At 47.1% G+C, this 19238-nt stretch overlaps 6 protein-coding genes across 6 annotated transcripts; 1 reads left to right on the top strand and 5 right to left on the bottom strand.

Annotated features, from left to right (window-relative positions):
- Positions 1-1741: 1741 nt before the first annotated feature.
- On the bottom strand, positions 1742-2350 carry encC (anthrone oxygenase encC; the record flags this gene model as incomplete). The annotated part of the gene is made up of 2 exons (XM_043276402.1): positions 1742-2232; positions 2290-2350. The coding sequence occupies 2 exons, from the start codon at positions 2348-2350 to the stop codon at positions 1742-1744; spliced, it is 552 nt and encodes a 183-aa protein (XP_043132914.1).
- Positions 2351-2636: 286 nt separating this feature from the next.
- Positions 2637-3747, top strand: encD (Fe(2+)/2-oxoglutarate-dependent oxygenase encD; the record flags this gene model as incomplete). Its single annotated transcript, XM_043276401.1, has 3 exons — positions 2637-2862; positions 2917-3392; positions 3457-3747. 3 exons carry the CDS (start codon positions 2637-2639, stop codon positions 3745-3747), a joined length of 993 nt encoding a protein of 330 aa, XP_043132913.1.
- Positions 3748-9670: 5923 nt separating this feature from the next.
- ACHE_11792S (MFS transporter) lies at positions 9671-11375 on the bottom strand (the record flags this gene model as incomplete). Its single annotated transcript, XM_043276400.1, has 4 exons — positions 9671-10616; positions 10679-10917; positions 10968-11067; positions 11122-11375. 4 exons carry the CDS (start codon positions 11373-11375, stop codon positions 9671-9673), a joined length of 1539 nt encoding a protein of 512 aa, XP_043132912.1.
- Positions 11376-13187: 1812 nt separating this feature from the next.
- On the bottom strand, positions 13188-14123 carry ACHE_11791S (GNAT family N-acetyltransferase; the record flags this gene model as incomplete). The annotated part of the gene is made up of 1 exon (XM_043276399.1): positions 13188-14123. One exon carries the CDS (start codon positions 14121-14123, stop codon positions 13188-13190), a length of 936 nt encoding a protein of 311 aa, XP_043132911.1.
- A 3237-nt stretch (positions 14124-17360) lies between these two features.
- ACHE_11790S (uncharacterized protein) lies at positions 17361-17684 on the bottom strand (the record flags this gene model as incomplete). Its single annotated transcript, XM_043276398.1, has 1 exon — positions 17361-17684. One exon carries the CDS (start codon positions 17682-17684, stop codon positions 17361-17363), a length of 324 nt encoding a protein of 107 aa, XP_043132910.1.
- Positions 17685-18744: 1060 nt separating this feature from the next.
- ACHE_11789S (uncharacterized protein) lies at positions 18745-18972 on the bottom strand (the record flags this gene model as incomplete). The annotated part of the gene is made up of 1 exon (XM_043276396.1): positions 18745-18972. The coding sequence occupies one exon, from the start codon at positions 18970-18972 to the stop codon at positions 18745-18747; it is 228 nt and encodes a 75-aa protein (XP_043132909.1).
- Between the last annotated feature and the right edge of the window lie 266 nt (positions 18973-19238).

Below are 19238 nucleotides of genomic sequence, written 5' to 3'. Positions count from 1 at the left end.
ATTTAAATCAGAATCAAGCTCAAGCTCATGCCTTATGAGCTAATATGCCTGCCAATGGTGTGGTCCACATGGTGTCCGTAGCGAAACTTGCTGTCGGCTGTCGGATGAGCTTGAACTTACTGCAATCGGACAAAACACTGCATTATTTGAACATTCACCCCACCAGCCGGGCATGTGCTTTGTAACCTATGAAATTCCTCTTAATTGGTGAATTTAAAAGTAGTCTACACAGATATCGACTGGTACAATGTGCTTTAAGCCCACAGAGGACAAGACCCACGGTTCATATGTTGCACCGACAAGACTCGCCCCATATTTTCCAATATCTGCGCTATTTATCGACGTACGCATACTAGGCATACTCAAAACACCTGAGAGAGTTGTCGTTGGTCGAATGAAATCGATTCTCGTCAGTCAACGAGTTGTATGTAGAACATTAGCGGTAGCTTGTATAACTCTCAGGTGAACATTCGTCCCATACAAAGATTTGAGCTGGAAAGTCTGAATGGTTGAGGCCTAACAGTATGGATAATGGCATTTTGCAACTTGGGTCATCAGAGATATTCTGATTAGCTAGGACCACCTCACTGCATATCTGAATGGCTAAAGGCCTGGAAGAAAGAGATTAATGAGGTAGATGACTACCTCAATAATAATATGCCAGCACAGAGTCTGAGGACAGGCTCTGTCTAAAAGAGGGGGAGGATATAACAGCTCAACACTGCATTTATGCTATTATTAACAAACAGCATTAACATGGCCAATGGTGCTATACAAGTAATCAAGACAAATGGCTGCTTACCGAGGCCAAACAACCCCTATAAAATCCCTTTGTGGAAATAGGCCTTCTCCTTCTTTTCTTTTCTCCTTCAGATTTCCTTGGTGGCAACCGGCTGCCATCTTTGTGAAAGAATTTTTATAAGCTGACCATCCTGGGTGGCGTCAACAACACGATGCATGTGGCTAGTGAAGAAACCTTTGGTCCTATCGCAGCACTATTCAAGTTTTTGGCTGAAGATGAGGTAATCTATCAGGCTAACAAATGCGATGTTGGACTAGCGTGCTATGTTATGACCAGTGACTTGGTGAGATCTCACCGAGTCAGAGAAATTGGAGTTTTGGCATGGTTGCCCTCAACACCAGAATCATTTCTGACTCATCCGCACCGTAAGCTAAGACCCCTACTTTTATGTCTAGGAGCGTACTAATGTGTACTGCAGTTTCGGTGGAGTGAAGCATTCTGGAATGGGCTGTGAAGGCAGCAAGTATGGCGTGGATGACTATATGACAGTCAAAATGGTCGTTACCGGAGGCATCAATACTGTCTATACACACCTGTAAATTAGACTCCGCCCAGTAGTTTTAATCTTGCTGCTATCAACATTCGCTCCGGTAGTGGGGTGAGTGAGTAAGCGCAATTGTGTCAAGTGACTATCTCATCTAACTCCGTGCTTGACACGACCTTTGCCCCACCTCATGCCCACTATCGTCTGTATCCGGCCTGTAGATTGCGACGTACGTAAGCTTTGCCTGAATTTACACATTATGAGATGCGCTATACCAAGAAGCATGAGACTATGATTTGTTCTGACTATGTCTGTTTAAAAGAAAATATACCGACGGCGTTTCTTATTGTGGTGGGATATCTTGCAAGACGTAGACCACAGGTAACCCAACTCCTACTGCTTCTGATATACCAAAGATCTTTAAGCAGGATTCGGCTTCACAAGGCTTGAAAACTTCATTCATAGTGCGTAATTGCCAATAATCCCAAAAAACCCGCAGTAGTCGGCAGCAAGGCACGAGTCAATGTCAGAGTCCTCCAACGTCTCAGAAGTCCTTCATTCGACTCTTGGTCAATCAAGTCTTCCGGGCCTTTCTCGCTGGACGCAGAAGATGACGAATAGTGCTTGGATCCTGCCGCTCTCTCCAATAGCTTGCGGTTGCTGTCCTCCATGAAGATGAGCGTGTAAGGAACAATCCCCACGACCAGCGATGCGGCAGCGCTGTACAGCAGCATCGGTATTCGTGTCGAAATTTGCTGGCTATTGGCACCCCAGGCCGTGTATGCGAAGGCGACTGTGGTCAGAACAGCAATCTTCGGGCTATTTGCGTGTCCTTGCTCGTACACTCGCCGCCAGACCTGGACCATTGCGTGAGAGGAGGTGCCATCTTCTGAGATGGATTCGAGCAGTGCCGGCACTGTAGCTAATCCATGGGCAGCGATACCGCCTGTGATGGATCAGTATTATTCTGTGTTGGGCAGATGGTGTATGCGAAGGAACACACCTGATAGAAAGAGGGCGCCAGTGACTGCGGCAATTTTGATGGCGCTTTGATAAGTTGACATTATAGCAATAAATCACAAGTGGTAGTCTGATTGATCCTATATTTCCTGTGGTGCGATAGTGTAACAGACAGAAAGCAAACAGAAAAGGAGAAAAAGCAAAGGGCGCTTAGTAAAGAATGTGTCAAGTGACTAGTTATGCCCAATCAATGTACAATGGCTTCATTTCCAGGATATCATCTTTACTCATCATGTAAAATGTGGAGGGTAGGGAGGGATGTTATTCCCTGTATAAATACAGCCTGCGCCTACCTGCTGTATATGCTCATCATTTCTTACTACCATCACTATGGTCCACCCACAAGAGCCCCCAGTTCTTGACTTCTCTGTCTTCTACGGTAGCGACAGTCAAGCGAAGACCAAGCTATTACAAGATATCCGGGAGTGCTGCTTGAAAAATGGCTTCTTCCAAATCACCGGCCACCGCGTCTCCCGGGAGCTGCAGCGCCGTACAATGAGCTGCGTCGAACGCTTCTTCGACCTCCCGCTCGAGGAGAAATTGAAGATTGACCGAAGTATAAAAAAAAAAAAACTTCGATCCTTGAAGAGCATAGCATTAACATTCATAGGCCGGAACCCCTTCAACCGCGGCTACGAGGTCATGCAGTCCCACATGTCCCAGCCGGGAAGCAGCCCTGACTTGAAAGAGGGCTTGTCCATCGGTCAAGATCTTCCTGTGCATCATCCATATTGTGTTGAAAAGAAGTTCAATTGCGGCCCTAATGTGTGGCCTGAAGCGCTCGATGACTTGGAGGAGTTCAAGTGCACTACAATGGAATACTATGACGCTGTATTTCAGCTGGCAAAAGATATCATCGCTGTACTTGCTCTCACGATAAATGGCGACGAGGGCTTGTTTGCCCCCTATACAGATGGGGCAGTCGCAACATTGCGATATCTCCACTATCCTCCCCAACCTCCGAAAACATATGACAATGCGCGCGGCTGTGGTGCTCATCGGGACTACAGTGGAATTACCATTCTGCTGCAAGACGAGGTGGGAGGCCTTCAGGTATTAGACGAGCCCACAGGTCAATGGATAGATGTACGTCTCTCCCTTTCCCATTGTAGTCCGTCTGCTTAACATCCATTCATCCTAACCCTTACAGATCAAACCCACACCCGGGGCATATGTTATTAACCTGGCCAACCTCTTCTCGCGAATGACTAACGAAATTTACAAGTCTGCCCTCCATAGGGTCATCAATAAGACTGGGCTAGAGCGCTACTCAATTCCCTTTTTCTTCACGGGAAATCCTAATTATATCTGCAAGTGTTTGTCCGAATTTCAGCAAGAGGGCGAACCGGCAAAGTACCCTCCTGCCACAGTTTCGGATATAGTTGGTGCAGCGATGAGGGGAACTGTAGAGAGGGCCAAGCTATTCAATGCGAAGAAATAGACACTGTCTGGGTTTTTCTAGGAATACCATACTCTTTTTTTTTTTTTTTTCAGAATGAGATGTCGATTTTGCAATGGAAGTGTCAATTCAAAACTGTACTGTCCTTCAACCCGGGTGTATCGATGCGGGCTTGTACGCTTCGCATTGGAAAAGGAACATATGTTCCCACATAACCCTGTAAAAGAAAGTCCGGCAGGATTGACTACACCAAGGCAGCCAGATGCTGCAAATAACCAGTCAAATGAGGTTAGTAATGGAGTTTCGCCACTACCAAAATCCACGATGGGTGATAGGATTGATGGATGAAGGTGGTGAGAGACCACGAAGGCCAGCACCACCACGCTACAGCAACTGCCATCAAATAGGACATATTAAATCTAGCTGCACTACTATATAAAGCATTATGTTATATAAAAGTTGCCTTGTTTTACTTGTTTTGTTGCTAGATAACTTACTTTTTTACTGAAGTAGGCGGACGTGCCGCTCGCTCGGTGTCCGATTATGTTAACTAGCAGTAGAATCTGACAAATGCTTAGCGCCGCAGTCGCTCTTCCAGCTGTAAAAATGAAACTTCATTGGCCCGATATTCGTCACCTGGAGGAAGTGGGACTACCGCTGCAGCAGGCTGGCTTAACCTTACCACTGTGAGATTAAGCACGACTCTGGATCCCAATATGCTTGTAGATAGTGAATCTTGTGACTCGAAGTATAGTAGATGTATATTGTATACATCTCTAAAGCGGACTACACACATGGATAAGCATACCTAGAAAGATGTCACGGGCTCAGCTAGGATACTGGAACATCTAACTCATGTGCTCTACCTAGGTAGCTATCAACGGGAATAACTGACATGAGGAAGGAAGAGAGGAAGTAACGCCGTAATTATCAACAAAGCAAACAACCGCACCTCACATGATAGGCAGCCAATGTGACCAGACATCATATTTGTGCACAGTAGCCACATGGGCCAAGAATTCAGTGACTTCAGTGAACTTAGGGACACTGTGGCAGGCTGCCCAGGTGCAGTTGATCCCATCACATGCATGGGTGAGGAACTGTGTTTTGATTCACACCACAATCAACCTGGGGATTGGAGAGAGTTGTGTTGTTGATTGAAGGATGCGAAAGTGGGAGAGAGAGAAGGACGGAGTGAAGGCAGGTGGCATTTTGTATACTGTCTGACCAGGCCAGTTGAAATTGGAGGGGGCTGTATCTGGCTGCAGAGGAGGCTATTCTTGGCGTCGCGTTGGTCATTAATTGGAACGGGAAAAGGCTCGCTGAGGTTTAGCGCGAGCATCACCGCAGGCTGGTGGCTAAATAATTGCTCGGCGGTTGGGATTGCCGATATCCACCCACTTATTTCAAAGTGAGAGAAAGTACAACCAAAACTTGAACGTGTCTGGTTGCAATGGTCATGGGTATGCCTAGGTTCGGCTGCGGTATAAGGCCAATGAGGGATAGAATGGTTGGTAAAATCCTGAACTCCCATGGATCACAAAGCCTTCAAAATGGGAGGGAAATACAAGTACTTATAGCTTTGTCGAAATTGAGATGCCCAATTCTTTTATTACGGTCTACAGATGTGTAAGCTTACTTCAAACAGTTTGCCACTCAAGGAAGATTCGAAACCCATCAGCCTTTGGCTTGCATCATTCAATATAGACACCAGCAACAGGCGTGGGCATTTGGGTTGTGATATAGCACTATGGTCAAATTACCCCCGCAAAATAAAGAGAGGTGAGTACCTCAGAGTGCACGTGACTGATCACTGAGTGCGCCCTGAGTAGGCCCTGAGTGCTCACTGAGCAAGCCCCCTGAGCACCCTCGTAAAAGCGGCGGCATCCGGAAGGGGAAAGTCACGGTCACTCTAGAAAATCAAGTTCGTATACGAAAATATATATGTACGCACTATAGAGTGATGCAACGTTCATTCGTAGAAGTTTAAAGAATAGCTTCCCCAACTCCAAGTTTTGATCGCATATCCTCCTTATCGGTAATATCAAAAGAAGCATGTCCCGTAATAGTTTTGCGCTCAGCAACAAACGCCTCCCATCTGTTTGCAGAAACTATGGAGACCGTAATATAAGGATCCATAGTATCCAAGCGACCCAAAAGCTCGTCCAGCCGCGCCATAAGAGCATCAGCCGCTTTCAACTAGGGTCAGTCTTTACCACATCGGCCTCGTACAGAGCAAGTAGATCGGGGTCAACCCCCATATCGGCCGCGGCCTCGTATGCCATGCGATGGCCTATCGCTAGGATCATAGATCGGCAGTGAGGGAGCATACGGTTGTTGTACGCCTCGCTTCTGTGTCCTTCCTCGATACTGCTCTGGAGCTTCTGCAATTCCGCAATGTAGCCTTCTCGTGCTTTGCTATTATCGAGTTTGGTTCGGTGGCTTTAGGGATCTCGTATCGGCCGAGGAGGATTTCAGTGGCCAGACCTGTAAGGTTTCAGCGAAAATATATATAGAAGTGGGTTCCTGGGAACATTACGGATACAAAGAACCGTTCCTCCTTCCGCGATACCATTGCATTGATTAAGAGCCTGCACTGAGCTGTCAGTAACTTCTTCATGGACATTCTTTAGGGCTGTTTTCGAATCGACCAACCTCCATCTCCGCCAACTGATTATGAATAAATAGACCCTGGAAACCACAGCGCTCAAGGAGATTCGCAAAATTTTTCTGGGTGTATTGCAGGACAGCCCCCTTGAAGATAACCGTTAACCCATGCCTGACCGAGAAATCAAGTGAATTATCACTAAATCGAGCTGTGATTCAATTCATAAACGGTTCCATTACTGTACACTCCGCCAAGGCATGCAGGACAGGCAGCTGCTGAGTACGGAAGGAGATGATTGGCTTTAGCAATCCATCAGGACCATGAATCATTCGACGCAGACTGTATTTGCCCGTTATGAATGTGGCACATTTCAGACCGGTTATCGCCGACGGACTTAAAGCCAGTGTTCCAAATCCCAGGCGGTTGATTGCCATCAGGAATTGAAATCGCATATCCATTGTTTCCTGGGACTACCTAGCATGGCTGTTGGTGGGAGGCGGACCTGACTGAATGAAGTGATGGAGTGGTCAAGAGTTCGCCCACAGGCAATGGAAGGGAGTGGACTGATTGTCTTCAGTTAGAGTTGAACATGGGAGGGTAGCCTAAGCTGAGATTCAGCCTAGGCCACACCCACCTGCACTGAAAACACAAAGGAGAGCACTCTGCTCAAAAGCCCTGCGCATACAGGCAGCTTGGGGCGAGGGAAAGGATCAGAAAGATTATAGAAGGGAACTTGCCTCAGAAACTCACAAGGACGAGAGGCCAAAAGTCAGCTACGAACCTTGAGTTCATGGAATATGGTCTGTCATAGCTTTAGGCTCGTTATGAACTATAAACTTGATTAAATAATAATAATAATATCTAACCACGGATTGGAAGGGACATTACTAAAGGGCATATTGCGTACCCGACCATCCTGGGATTTAACAAAGTCCTAGATACGAATTCTGGGCGGTAGCATAGCCAACGTTCGGGCCCCGATACTCAAAATTTGAACATCAAAGACATCTCCACTGCTACAAACGAGATGTCCAAAGACTGGCTACATGAGGCAACATCGTCAGTTGCGCTCAATTTATGCATCTTCGGCTTCTCCTATGTTTATGGCTGTTGGTAAAACTTACCCTGAATGATTTTGATAAAGGAGCATTAGGAAGGTTATTAAGGATAAGACGGACATTTGCCATTTCATTTGAGTTGCATGGAATCACAAACAGGCAGCATGGCATACGAGTCAGATGTTTTGTTATACGTCTGGCTCTTCAGGATGAGCCCGTTGACAGCGATGCCCGCCAATCTATGACATCGCACTCAGAGCCCCGGGCCACAAGGCCCCGTCATTCCCCATCCTCTATAGTTCCTTTTTTTCACCTCTCATTTGTATCGGCGTTACGAGTGTCTGCTATTATATATTGGCTTTGACGATCAAAGCAGACGGCACCGGCGGACGTACAGCCCAGGTCTGTTGCCGCGCATGTGTGTAGGATTCCGACTAAATGGTTTACGGCAATGGGTCTACGTTCCCTAAAAAGAAAGCTAAGCGCACTGCATATTTCCAGGACGAGAGTTCCTGGTCATACGGACCACTGGTCATTATATTAAAGCAGTTCGACAGCAATAAACTTTAGCTAAGGAATGTCAACGGCCCTTGAATGAATTGCGATACTCAGCCACCCCCAAAGCTCTCTTATCACATCCCAATGGCCAAAGCGCATTCTCTCTTCGCCGACATGAACAAACATGAAGCGATAGAAGTGCCACGGTCAACTAATAGTGGGTATAGCCAAGGTCGTATCGATAATCACTAGAGGCGAGCATCATTTTGATCCACCATCTTTTAAAACAAGCCATTCATTGTCCAAGTCCATGTTAATGCAAATGACACCCATCAAGAAGAGAATCAACGATGAATGTATGGAAATACAATCGATTCGAGTCAAACCCAACATACAACGCTGGAGAGAATCGACACCGCATATCAAGAGAGCAGATCCTGGGTCTTCCTTGTGATATCCAGTCTGCTGGAAGACAAGAACCACGGCAACGAAAAGCCGGTGTGGTGGCCATCAGAGGATCGATTCCCCTCAACTCGGTTTTGCCTGGATGGGTCTGTCTACGTTGTAATTCGAAATCCAAGTTCACGTACTGATAGTGCCAGCATATACAAACACATGACTAGCTGATTACCGTACAGCATCGATAAGCCTTACAGCCTTACAGCCTTAGCCGCTGTAATGATACCAAATGGCCAAGTTGCGGTCATAGCTAAGAACATGTAGACGCCAAAGCACTTGGATCCACAATCGTACATAGCACACCAAAACACTCGAACTATACTTATCTTATATACGTTGCCATCCCCATTGGCCGCGCCAACAACCCGGCAGTCGATCCCGGCACTCTGTACAAACCCACACAGCAGCGATTCTTGGCATGACGTTAGCCAAGAGTGCTTGCATGTGTATAAATAGCTTAGTATGATCGACGTCGGTTAGACATGGACGCCGACGCTTGCTTGTACTGTATAAACAGGATGGTTTTTTGGTGGTTGGGTGTCACATGCGGTAGCGATAACTATTTGAGGAAGTGATGGTAACGACTTGACGTTCCTGTGTCATGTTATGCCACGCCATGTGAGCATACCGCAATAAACTTAATTTTGGTTGCCTAGTCAGTACCTGTAGATAGGATTGGTATGTTTTGTTTCAATTGTATCCCTGGGCAAATGTACAGTAGCGGAGTTGTATACAATACCTGAATGACAAATGATTTTAATACAGGGTACGGCGACAGGATGAAACTATTGATGCACATTGCCGCCATGACGAACCCCAGGCACCACCCATTAATCTGTCATAAATTCCAGTAGTTACGTACACTGTACAACTACCGGAGTACTCAGCGCCTAACCGTCAACACGTCAGATGAATGCAATGCAATGCAAAGGCATCGTGCATACAAAGTAGGCACGGTAATATGCAGCATAAAGCGCCTTGTATTTATATTAAACTAAAAATTAACTAGGGACTAGAGCTGGAGCTGATGTGATTTCTCCAAGAACGGTACAAAAGTACGCGCAAACGCAATCTTGACAAGAAAACAAACCGCCCATTTTTATGCCCGCTCTAGATCTATATAGACAGAAAGGAAATGCAACAAGTGAAAATCAAGCTATATACAAGTACACCGATGATGCATAATAGTGGTACACTTCCAAAACGAACCAGTCAATGCAGACAGAAATGAAATAAACGTAGTGAGCCAGAGACGAAGAAACGAAGACTTGAAGGGAAAATCAAAAGACTGTGAATGGGTGAATGAAACGACAGAAAAAAAAATTGAAAAGACAGACAGAATTCAAACGGGTATTTCCTTTTCCTCCTTCTTCTCCTTCTTGGTGCCGCCGTACCGGTAGAAGTACATCGGGGTCAAGCCGAAAACAAGACCCAACAGACCCAGAAGGGTGTTTCCCCATCCCAGTCCGAGCTTTCCGTACATGCTTGGTCCAGCAAGAGGGACCACACCGCCTGCGATACTGCGGACGACATTATTGGCTGCGAGGGCGCTGGCGGAGTATGAGCTAAAGGCGTCGACGAGATATGTTTGAACAGAGGTCATGGATCCGGAGAAACCAACACCGATGAAGAAGGTACCGATAATGGGAACGATCCAGTGGATCTTGAACTCTGCGGTCCAGCCGTAGATTACAAGTCCAACTGGAAGGGAAAGGGCGGCAGGGATCAGGAGGAGTAGACGGTATTCCGGGCGTTGAACACCGTTGCGCTGCGAGAGCTGCATGTAGAGCTTGTCACTGTAGTGACCCGAAAACAACTGCGTAGCGCAACCAAGTCCCAATCCAACATAGCAAAGACCGGCGACACCCTGGCTGAATCCATACGTGTCTTCGAAGACTTGGGTGAACGACGTAAACAGAAGGTAAATGATACCGTAAACCAGACCCATGTACAGCGCCATGACGATACTGACAGGACTCTTGTACAAGAACTCGACGGGGCGGGTGATGACTTGGCGGAAGAGCTGACCCAAAGGAAGCGGAGACTTGTTGGCGGATTGAATGTGGGGGTTGCCAGTTTCTTTGCGCATGCGGGCTGCCTTTCTCTCGAGAAGAACCGGGCCGTAGGTTTCACGGAGGAAAACAAAGCAGACAATGGTGGTGAAACCGCTCAGGATGGTCAATAGCCAGAAGATCCATCTCCAGTTCGCGGCTTGGGAGAGGAAACCACCGGCGATAGGGCCGACGACGGGTGCGATAAGCATACTCAAGCTGAAGATACTCATGATGCTATAAGGAGTCAGCGATATCTTTTTTAAAAAGTAAAAAGAAAGAGGTGAAAGGAAACGCACAGTCCACGCTCGTTAACAGGAACAAGATCCGAAATGGTACCACCGCCATTGGTCAACGGGGCACCGCCAAAGACACCAGCAAGCAGACGGAAGATCAAAAGCGCAGTTGCATTGGGAGAAACTCCACACATAGCCGTGAAGAGGGTGAAGAGAACATTTCCAACGTTGTAGATGAGGTTGCGTCCGTATATTTCGGAGAGGGGAGCGAGGATGAGAGGACCGATACCGAAGCCAATGATCTGTATTCTAATTAACACTTGCTTGACAGAAGTATCCTAAGAATACTCACATAAATAGAAACAGTGAAAGTAATCAGCATCTCTGAAGTACCAGAGAACTCATCACCAATTTGGAGCAGGGCCGGGGCCATCATCGACGAAGCCAACGGACTAGTAACGTTAGCTACTCTACCTTTACTCTGCTAGAAGAAACACAGAACATACGTAGTAAACCGCATTAGACAAACAGAGCTAATGATGGCCCTCTTCTTAGCACGCGACCAGTTCAACGGCTTCTCAGGGTCATCCGGGCCATCCCAGTCCACCACAACAAGGGACGAGGTACTATCGTTAGAGGCTTCTGAAGGTGCGACTGTCGAGCCAGAGCCCGAAGAGCCCGGGGGAATAGGATCATGATCTTGGTCATGGAGAGGTTTTTGGAGAGGTTGGAAGAGTTTATGTTGTGCGCCTGCGCTCATTTTGGAAATTGGGCCCTAGTATATACTAGGAAAGTAACGACTGACGGATTAAAGCAAAGAGAAAAATAGAAAAAAGAAAAAAGAAAAAAAGGAAGGAACTCAGACACTTGGAGTTGACATTGAAATTGACATCTATCAAAAAGAGGGAAAGGAGGAGAGTAGCACATATTTAAAACAATAATGACAATTCCAAAGCAATGACATCTACAATGAATCTACCGCCAGGATTAGGAAAAAAAAAATCCCCTTGATCCATATTGAAAGGGTACGTCAACCCGATACCACAACACGTACCAACACGTACCTGTATGTATTGATCGCCTTCCATGTAATAATACTCCTTCTAAACGATCTTCGGGAGGGCTTGGCAGTCTTGGCGGGTACATTCTTGGCGTTAAGCAGCGCCGCCGATCACGGGTGCCGATCAAACCCTGATTATCCGTTACCAAGCCACGGCGGGTCTTTGGCGTGATTCTGTCAGAAACTGCACTGTTACAATATGTACACGCGTTGTCAGGTATCCAATATTTCAATTTCTGGAGTATGGGGTATGGAGTAGACATTTACATTTATTGCCCCTGTACGGGGTATATTAATATATCCTGTAGTCCTTTTCTCATCCTTTTCCTCTAGACTTACAACTACATGTGGAAACACTCTACACAAATACTGCACAAATGATGATCGTTTCAGCCTCAGCTTCATCTCGAATCATAAATAGTCTTCTCGCCACATGCGCTTGTACAACTAATCCTCGTCTCGGCTCTAAGCGAATCGCCTCAAGCGAGCCACCCTAAGCGAGCCAGCGTGGGATCATATTCATCATTCTTACATCCTCCCCAACCTGCAACATCCAATGTAGTCCATACATTTGTACCTTGATGTGATCCTTGACTCATACACCCAATCCTCCGAACTCGGCACTTCGAATACAGCGCGAAGCACAAAATCTTGATACACCATGCACGTAGTTGATAAAGTTCACAATTATGCACAGCAGCTGAGCGTCGGCTGAAGCCGGCTGCTTGTTATTCCACTTCTATTCGCCTTTCTTCGTTACCCCTTGTGTTTCTAAGTGCTGCAAGTAACCTACCTGTCCACCCGAGTCAGGCAGAATCACAATCACACAAAACCCGCAAAAAGCGCAAAAGGGCCCAGGCCCCCCTTGATCTGCACTGCTGTGCTCTGTATAGCGCCGCTCATCGACCATGCATGGATCATCGACCCATTACCCGCTACCCACCTACCCCTGGTACAGTTACAGGGGTTGGTTGGTTTGGGTTTGGATTTGGTTGCGACCAGAGCAAGGCGTCAGGGCGATTATGCAATCTGGAATTTGTCTGTCAGGCAGGTTTGACACAGACAGAGACACCCACATTCGCGTGTGCGAAGAATTTCGCATCTCAACCCTATCCAACGGGGTAATTATCTGGGTCGTCTTACTTCTTTTGCCACTACCGTGGAATGCCCGGTTCAGGCGCCACGGTTAACTTTAGCGAAGAAAAACCAAAAATTTTGAAATCTGAAGGCATTTTGTTCGGTAGCAGAACGACGAATGTTCATCATTTCTAAATTCATATAATTTGACGCCGAAGTTTGAAAAGAAAGCCTATACCGTAGAAAAACTGTAGATGTCAAAGCAAAAATCGCCAGCAATTTTTATGTACTTCAAGTCAGATACAGCAGAATGTCACAAGTCTGAGAAAGAATGTAAGAGAAATCCCATCAAAAGCGCCGAGTGTAGGTATCATTAGTGAGACAAGCAAAAACCATCATTAGAGAAAGCAGAAAACCACCAGAAACAAAAACGAATTAGTTTTGTCGCTTCGTGAAGATAGGCTTGGTAAAGGCCAACCTAAAGCCTTCCTTCTCCACGTTTCGCCCAGTCCCAATACCCGGATTGGCGTGGACGGTCACAAAGTTGTAACCCAAGCGTTTGGCATCTAGGACACGCGCCCGGATCAATGCTCGTTGCACACCACGACCCCGGAATGCGGGCGTAGTGCTGTCGATGTAGATATGAGCGACTCGCCCGTATTCTGTCTCCATGAGAGCCAGAGCACCACATCCCGCGATCTGGCCATCAATCTTCGCCAGGTAGAGGATCGTGTCTTTTCGCAGGGCAGCCATCTCTGCCACGGCGCGCAGGAATGTCACTGGACGGCCGCTGTCCATGAAGCCGGCGACGGAGTTGTGCACGAAAGCTGCCATTCCAGCTTCGGTGGCAGGTGCTCTTGAAACTCGCGTGTCGAAGCCAAATGTGTACTCTGGCTCCTGGTCCATGTTGACGGGAATATCGTTGAGAGAACGAGCGTAGATGTTGAGGAAGCTGTCGACTCCGTAGCCGCGGACGGCCAGCATCTGCAGAGCACTAGGGTCGGCATAGGGGCAAAGGAGAACCGAGACAGGAAGGTTGGATGCGCGGTGAAGTTCTTCGAGTTCTCGGATGTCGTAGTCTGTCACGGGGCCTTCCATGCCCAGACCCAGAGTGCGGTTGATTTGTTGACCAAGAAAAGGGATGGTGAGGGCAGCCACACCACCGCTGGGGACTTGATGGAGCTTGAAGTCTTCATTGGGAAATAGTTGCTTGCTGACCTCGACCTGACGACCCAGATGGATCATATGGGCTTCTTCGATGTGGTGGATGGTGTCGAGGGTGAATGCCGGTGCCGGCGCCGCGACAGACTTGGTAGGAGCTGTCGGCTTCCGGTGTTCTGCGGCATAGAGAGCACTGTATGAGACTAACATGGTGGCGGTAGAGATGTAAAAGTTCCTAAGGCTATGGAAGATGACAGTTTAGGAAAGATATCAAACGAGATAAAAGAGTGAACGATAGTGGAAGAAATAAAGATTGAAGATTGATAAAGTAGATAGAAATGATTCAGATTTAAGATCCTCCTGATCCTGACTCCAGGCAGCTCCGGAGTCGATATATGAATGTCGATGCTGTCCTCCGACTATCACTTCACAAGCTGTCTGCCGTCTTGGCAAAGTCCATCAGGAATGTTAATTGCGTACTCTAGAAAAAGAAAGAAGCATAAAAATAAAATAAAAAAGAAGACAGTTCCGGTATGTCAACCCATCTGGGAAGGTAGACAAAACAGCGTAATCCAGACTCCTGTATTGTATTGAATACGGCAGATCCTGAAGATCGGCTGATGCAGCGTGGCGCTGGTGCATCGAAGTACTTTTCTGTTTCTGGATTAATTGCAATTACCATAAGGGATTGCAGCAGATGGCTCATACTTTGCCATTATTAGTCTATGCATAATTGCATCTCAGTGAAACGAGTCGATCTCTAAGCGACGGTTTGATCCCTTTTCCTTGCAGGTGCTGAGTATTGCTTCTTGATTTGGCATGGGATGATGTGTCTCGAGCCATTCTGCGATTTTCCTTCTCAGACTAGCCCCATTGCTCTCTTGGCAACCCTCTTCAGGAATCCAAAGTGTAGGGGGTTTGGCTCACTTCGTCATTGTGGGATACGTGTTACTCAAGGGAGAAAGCATAAAAGTTTTCATTGTTGTGTGTTGTGTGTGTATGAATAAGACAGGGCCCAATTGGGAACACCAATCAAGCTATGGTGCTACCGGCACGTTGTGGTTGTGACAGCGGCGACAGTCAGCAGAAGCAACTACCCTTGTCAACCGGTTTGGCTTGGCCCGATGCTTGGCCTGGTTTCCCTACAGCAGGTAGCTTTTCTTTGAACAATAGGTCAATAGCTACCGTCTCGTATAGAGAGCAGTCGGGACGGAACGGGAGCTCACGGGGGGATCGTTTCTTGGGCTTGGCAAAGACCGGGAGGGCCGCGAATCGCCTTCCATTGCCCCGGAACCCGAAAATGGATCACGCGGCCGGCCGATGGATAATGGGCCCGCGGGAGGAACCCGGTGGGGGGAGTGGCGTCATGCGGCCCCCGGGGCGGTAGTCTTGGCAGTGGATGATGATGAACACTGCAGCAAATAGTGCTCACCAACTGCGCTCTAATTATCCAATTATGCATCTTATGTGTAAACGGTGTTAGTCATGTATCCACCTACAAGGAGGGTTTATGACCGGGTTTGTGATCCCACACCATGGATTGACTGGCTGAGACCGCCCCAAAAAAGAACAAGCATTGATAGTCCCCCCAGTCCCCATTCAGTCCCATTCGATACAAGCAATGCCTAGAAATAAGTGGACCGGAATTCTAGACCTTGCGAGAAAACAGAGCCGAAATCCTGATCCGCAATGCTACTGGTAAACTAGTCAAAAGCACGTACGGGGGTTGGTTATTATGACAAGGTTGGAAAGAATACGGTGGTCCTCTACTGAGTACGGGGTGTCGCTGACTGGCTACATTTCCTGTCTCGAGATCACAAATCGCCGAGATACGGAAGTATTCCAGCCACGAGTTTGTGGCGTGCAGCGAAGGGGGAAATTTTTCGACAAGTAAACTTTCGCCATCGCCATCTCCCCTTGCTTGGGCTGGCGCGTAGGGCATACGTATAGCACATGCAAACTGACAGTAATAATGATACTATTATAATCCTGAAACAATTGGACTGTTCACACAATCCCAAACAGATCTCCATATAGAAGTAAACAAGCAATGCTCAATGCAGGGGCTGTGTTTGGGGGGAAGAAAAAACGAAAAAAGACTGTTCCAGGGGCGACGTTGGCACTTGGCAGACGTTTAAACAGGTAAGTATCTCGGCTATCTCCGTATCTAGCGCGTGTATGGCATTAATTTAATGCCTAAGGCAGTAATACTTTGCCGACCTGAGTACCGATACCGTACCGATCCCGAGCCGACTCTATACCGAGTACCGACTTCAACACAGCGCTTCGATAGCTACAATGACGCAGTATGATGCATGTACAAGTATGTGTGTGTGTATGCATTGCAACGGATAATAATCCAAGGAAAGAAACCGGACCACATTGATGAGTTGTAAAGGCATCCACAAATAGCACAGCGCCTAAATCACATGTTTGCCAAATGGAGCAATAGACTGGCAGCCGCTCTAAAATCACATGACTATCCCTGAACATCGTCTACCCCGTACGTGCACGCAATACCCCAGGTCGGTTTCGACATGCTGGCAAGGCAGGTCCCAGTTCGCATCTCTCTCCTTTGCGGGGTGGCACGCACCAACATCATCAATGTTAGACTGGTAAGTGAATCCTACACGCCATGTTTGTTACCAGACTTACTAGCTTCATTGTGGATCCAGGACGATAGGTATGATAACGAATCCTATTTAGATACCCTCACTGCCTTCGCTTCGGATAGCATGTGCTTCAAATCACCGACGTCAAATCGACCTCAGTCGGGAGATACAAAATCTACGAGTCGATTCTAACTTTCGGATCTTTTATCCATTTATCGAAATCACAGACCATTGTCACGTGGGCTAGTTTCTGATAGTCTAGGAACCAAAATATTTTTTATTGATGCTGGATGTCATAATGTGAAACAAGAGCAAAGGTTCTAGGGTACATTCCCAGGCATTGACGTCAAAAAGGGTCCGCATGAGTGTCCAATTTCAGACGCAAAATTGCTATATAGATCTTTCACGTCAGAGTCTTGGTACATACGACCATAGGGTGTGGAGAACAGGGCTTCCCGTCCGCTCAGCCGTACTTAAGCCACACGCCGGTCGGTTAGTAGTTGGGTGGGTGACCACCAGCGAATCCCGACTGTTGTATGTTTTTGTTTTATTTTGTTTCCTTGGTTCAAGACAGGTCAGACCTTTACTCCGTAGTTTCAATTCAACGTGCCAGAGAATCGCGTTTGGTTGTTTCCTGGCTGCAAGCAAAGGATGTTAGCATGAAGGATGAAGGGTTAGTTATATATGTGGAGCACTAGTGGAAGATGGTCGCATCTACAACTCAAAGACCGGTTAATTTACATGAAAATAGAATGTGCACGGTAGTTTCTGACATATGATATGATCATGAGCTTAACTCGAACGCTTTACGCGCGCACAATACACCTCAGCATAACTATTGCAACGGGTCACGGACCGGCTCTCGCTCAGGATACAATGTATCGGCGACAACGGTCTTGTCCTTAGCCACTAGCACCAATGACACCTCTTCATATTCCTCATGCGAGTCCTCAGGGATGGGACTAGCACCCTCCGGAAGTACGGGTACAACCACGACCAGCGCTGTTCCGAGTTTATTGGTTGTTTTGACACGCTTGGTACAGATATCCATCGATGCAGCAATGAAGGCACCAGGGATTTCAGCACTATCGATAAGGCGCTTCAGCAAAGCCTTGTGGTTTGCTGCGAACTTCTCGAGTTCTGCGCTCTGTTTGACCATGTCGTCAATGTAGTCGGCCAGGGATATCTGGTTGAAGCAGAAAAGGGTGTTTGTCAGTAATACGACAATGCCTGTTGTGTTGTTCTATCAAACAGAAACTTATCTGTCTCTTTGCAGCCTTGAATACCTTTTCACAGTAGTAATAGACAGGAATATGGAGTGCCCTCTCCACGACCTCTGAGAAGATGCTTCATACTCGTAGCTACACACTAGACTAGCTTTCCCAATTATAAGAAAAAGAAAAGAGAAACGAAGCATAGCAATTACAACCTGAAATTGCTTTTAGCCTAGCTTTAGCAATAGAAGTAGCTAAATCGCAGCTGTTTGCGGTCAGACCTAGTGTGATGCCCAATTGCACTGTCCATCAACAATTGTGGCAACATCTCCAGAAGGAGCTGTATGGCTGTAGGATGTCCGGTCCAGTGACCTGCATGAGCTGAATATGAGCTGAAAGCAGCCCCGCCTAGCGGGCTAATCTTTTGGACTCAGTTGATGGCTGAGGAAGTTTTGCCAGGCTTGCAAGTCAAACCACTAACTCGAGCAAATCCACCTGTCGACCGCTGATAATCCAGGCAAATGATGGTGCTCATGCTTTTGTAAAAAGACTAGTCAAGGTTGCGATCGTCAGTTTCAGCTGGACTAAGAGAGCTGTTATTCCGAGCGAAGAGCGACGTGCATGAATCGCCAAATACTTACTCCAGATAATAAGCAGGTGTTTGAAAATATTTCCGGTTCCACTCAAAGAAACGGCTAGCAGCTCAACCCATTCCATTAAAACAAAAGAAAATATATACTAGATAGGATAGTAACCACAATGGTATCTTTGCTGCTTCTCTCCGCCGAACTGCCTTACGATGAACGAAGCTCTGCGCGAGGAACATATTCGAAAACATATGAGAAGCTTGAGAAACTATGATCATGCGTAGAGCCGCGTAGAGCTAGGGGTAATGACATCAAGAGATTAAAAGCTGCAATGACCATAACCAGTGCAATTCCCTCCAGCAGAGCCGTTTTCTTCAGTCAATCTTTGAGTCTGGCTTTCATTCTCCTGCCTCCGATTTCAGTCCGAGTTTGAATCCTCGTTATCTGACCCGTGGTCTCTTGTATTCAGGTTGGACGCAGAGCGCATTGTTTCCTCTTCATTATCCGATTCGCTGCTTGTTTTTGCACGGTCGAGTTGTGTTGCCGGGATCTCGCCCCACATAACAGGCTTGAGGCCATTGTCATCGCCAGGTGGAGGATGATATGCAGCGCTGACTGCCATGCTGCAACTGGCAGCAAGGGGCATGTTGGTTTTAAAACGCTTCAAGCACAAGCCCAGGATGGTACACACCATTATAGGGCCAAGGGTGATGGCACAAATGATTCCAATTGGTGAGCAACCGCATGCGACTAGCCGGTATTCCGTCAAAGGATTCCCATAAATATCATGTGGGAGAATATCCACAAATAATAGGCTCTGGGATATAAGCCAATGCAGCATTGCATGGGCTACCAAGAGCGGGATGCTATATCGATATGGAAGGCTGAAGTAGTAGGTTGAACCTTGAAATC

Source organism: Aspergillus chevalieri, chromosome 1 (assembly GCF_016861735.1).
Source record: "Aspergillus chevalieri M1 DNA, chromosome 1, nearly complete sequence".
NCBI classification, from domain to species: Eukaryota; Fungi; Ascomycota; class Eurotiomycetes; order Eurotiales; family Aspergillaceae; genus Aspergillus; species Aspergillus chevalieri.
Note: the sequence above shows the minus strand (reverse complement) of the source record. Positions and strands in the feature narration are given on the sequence as shown.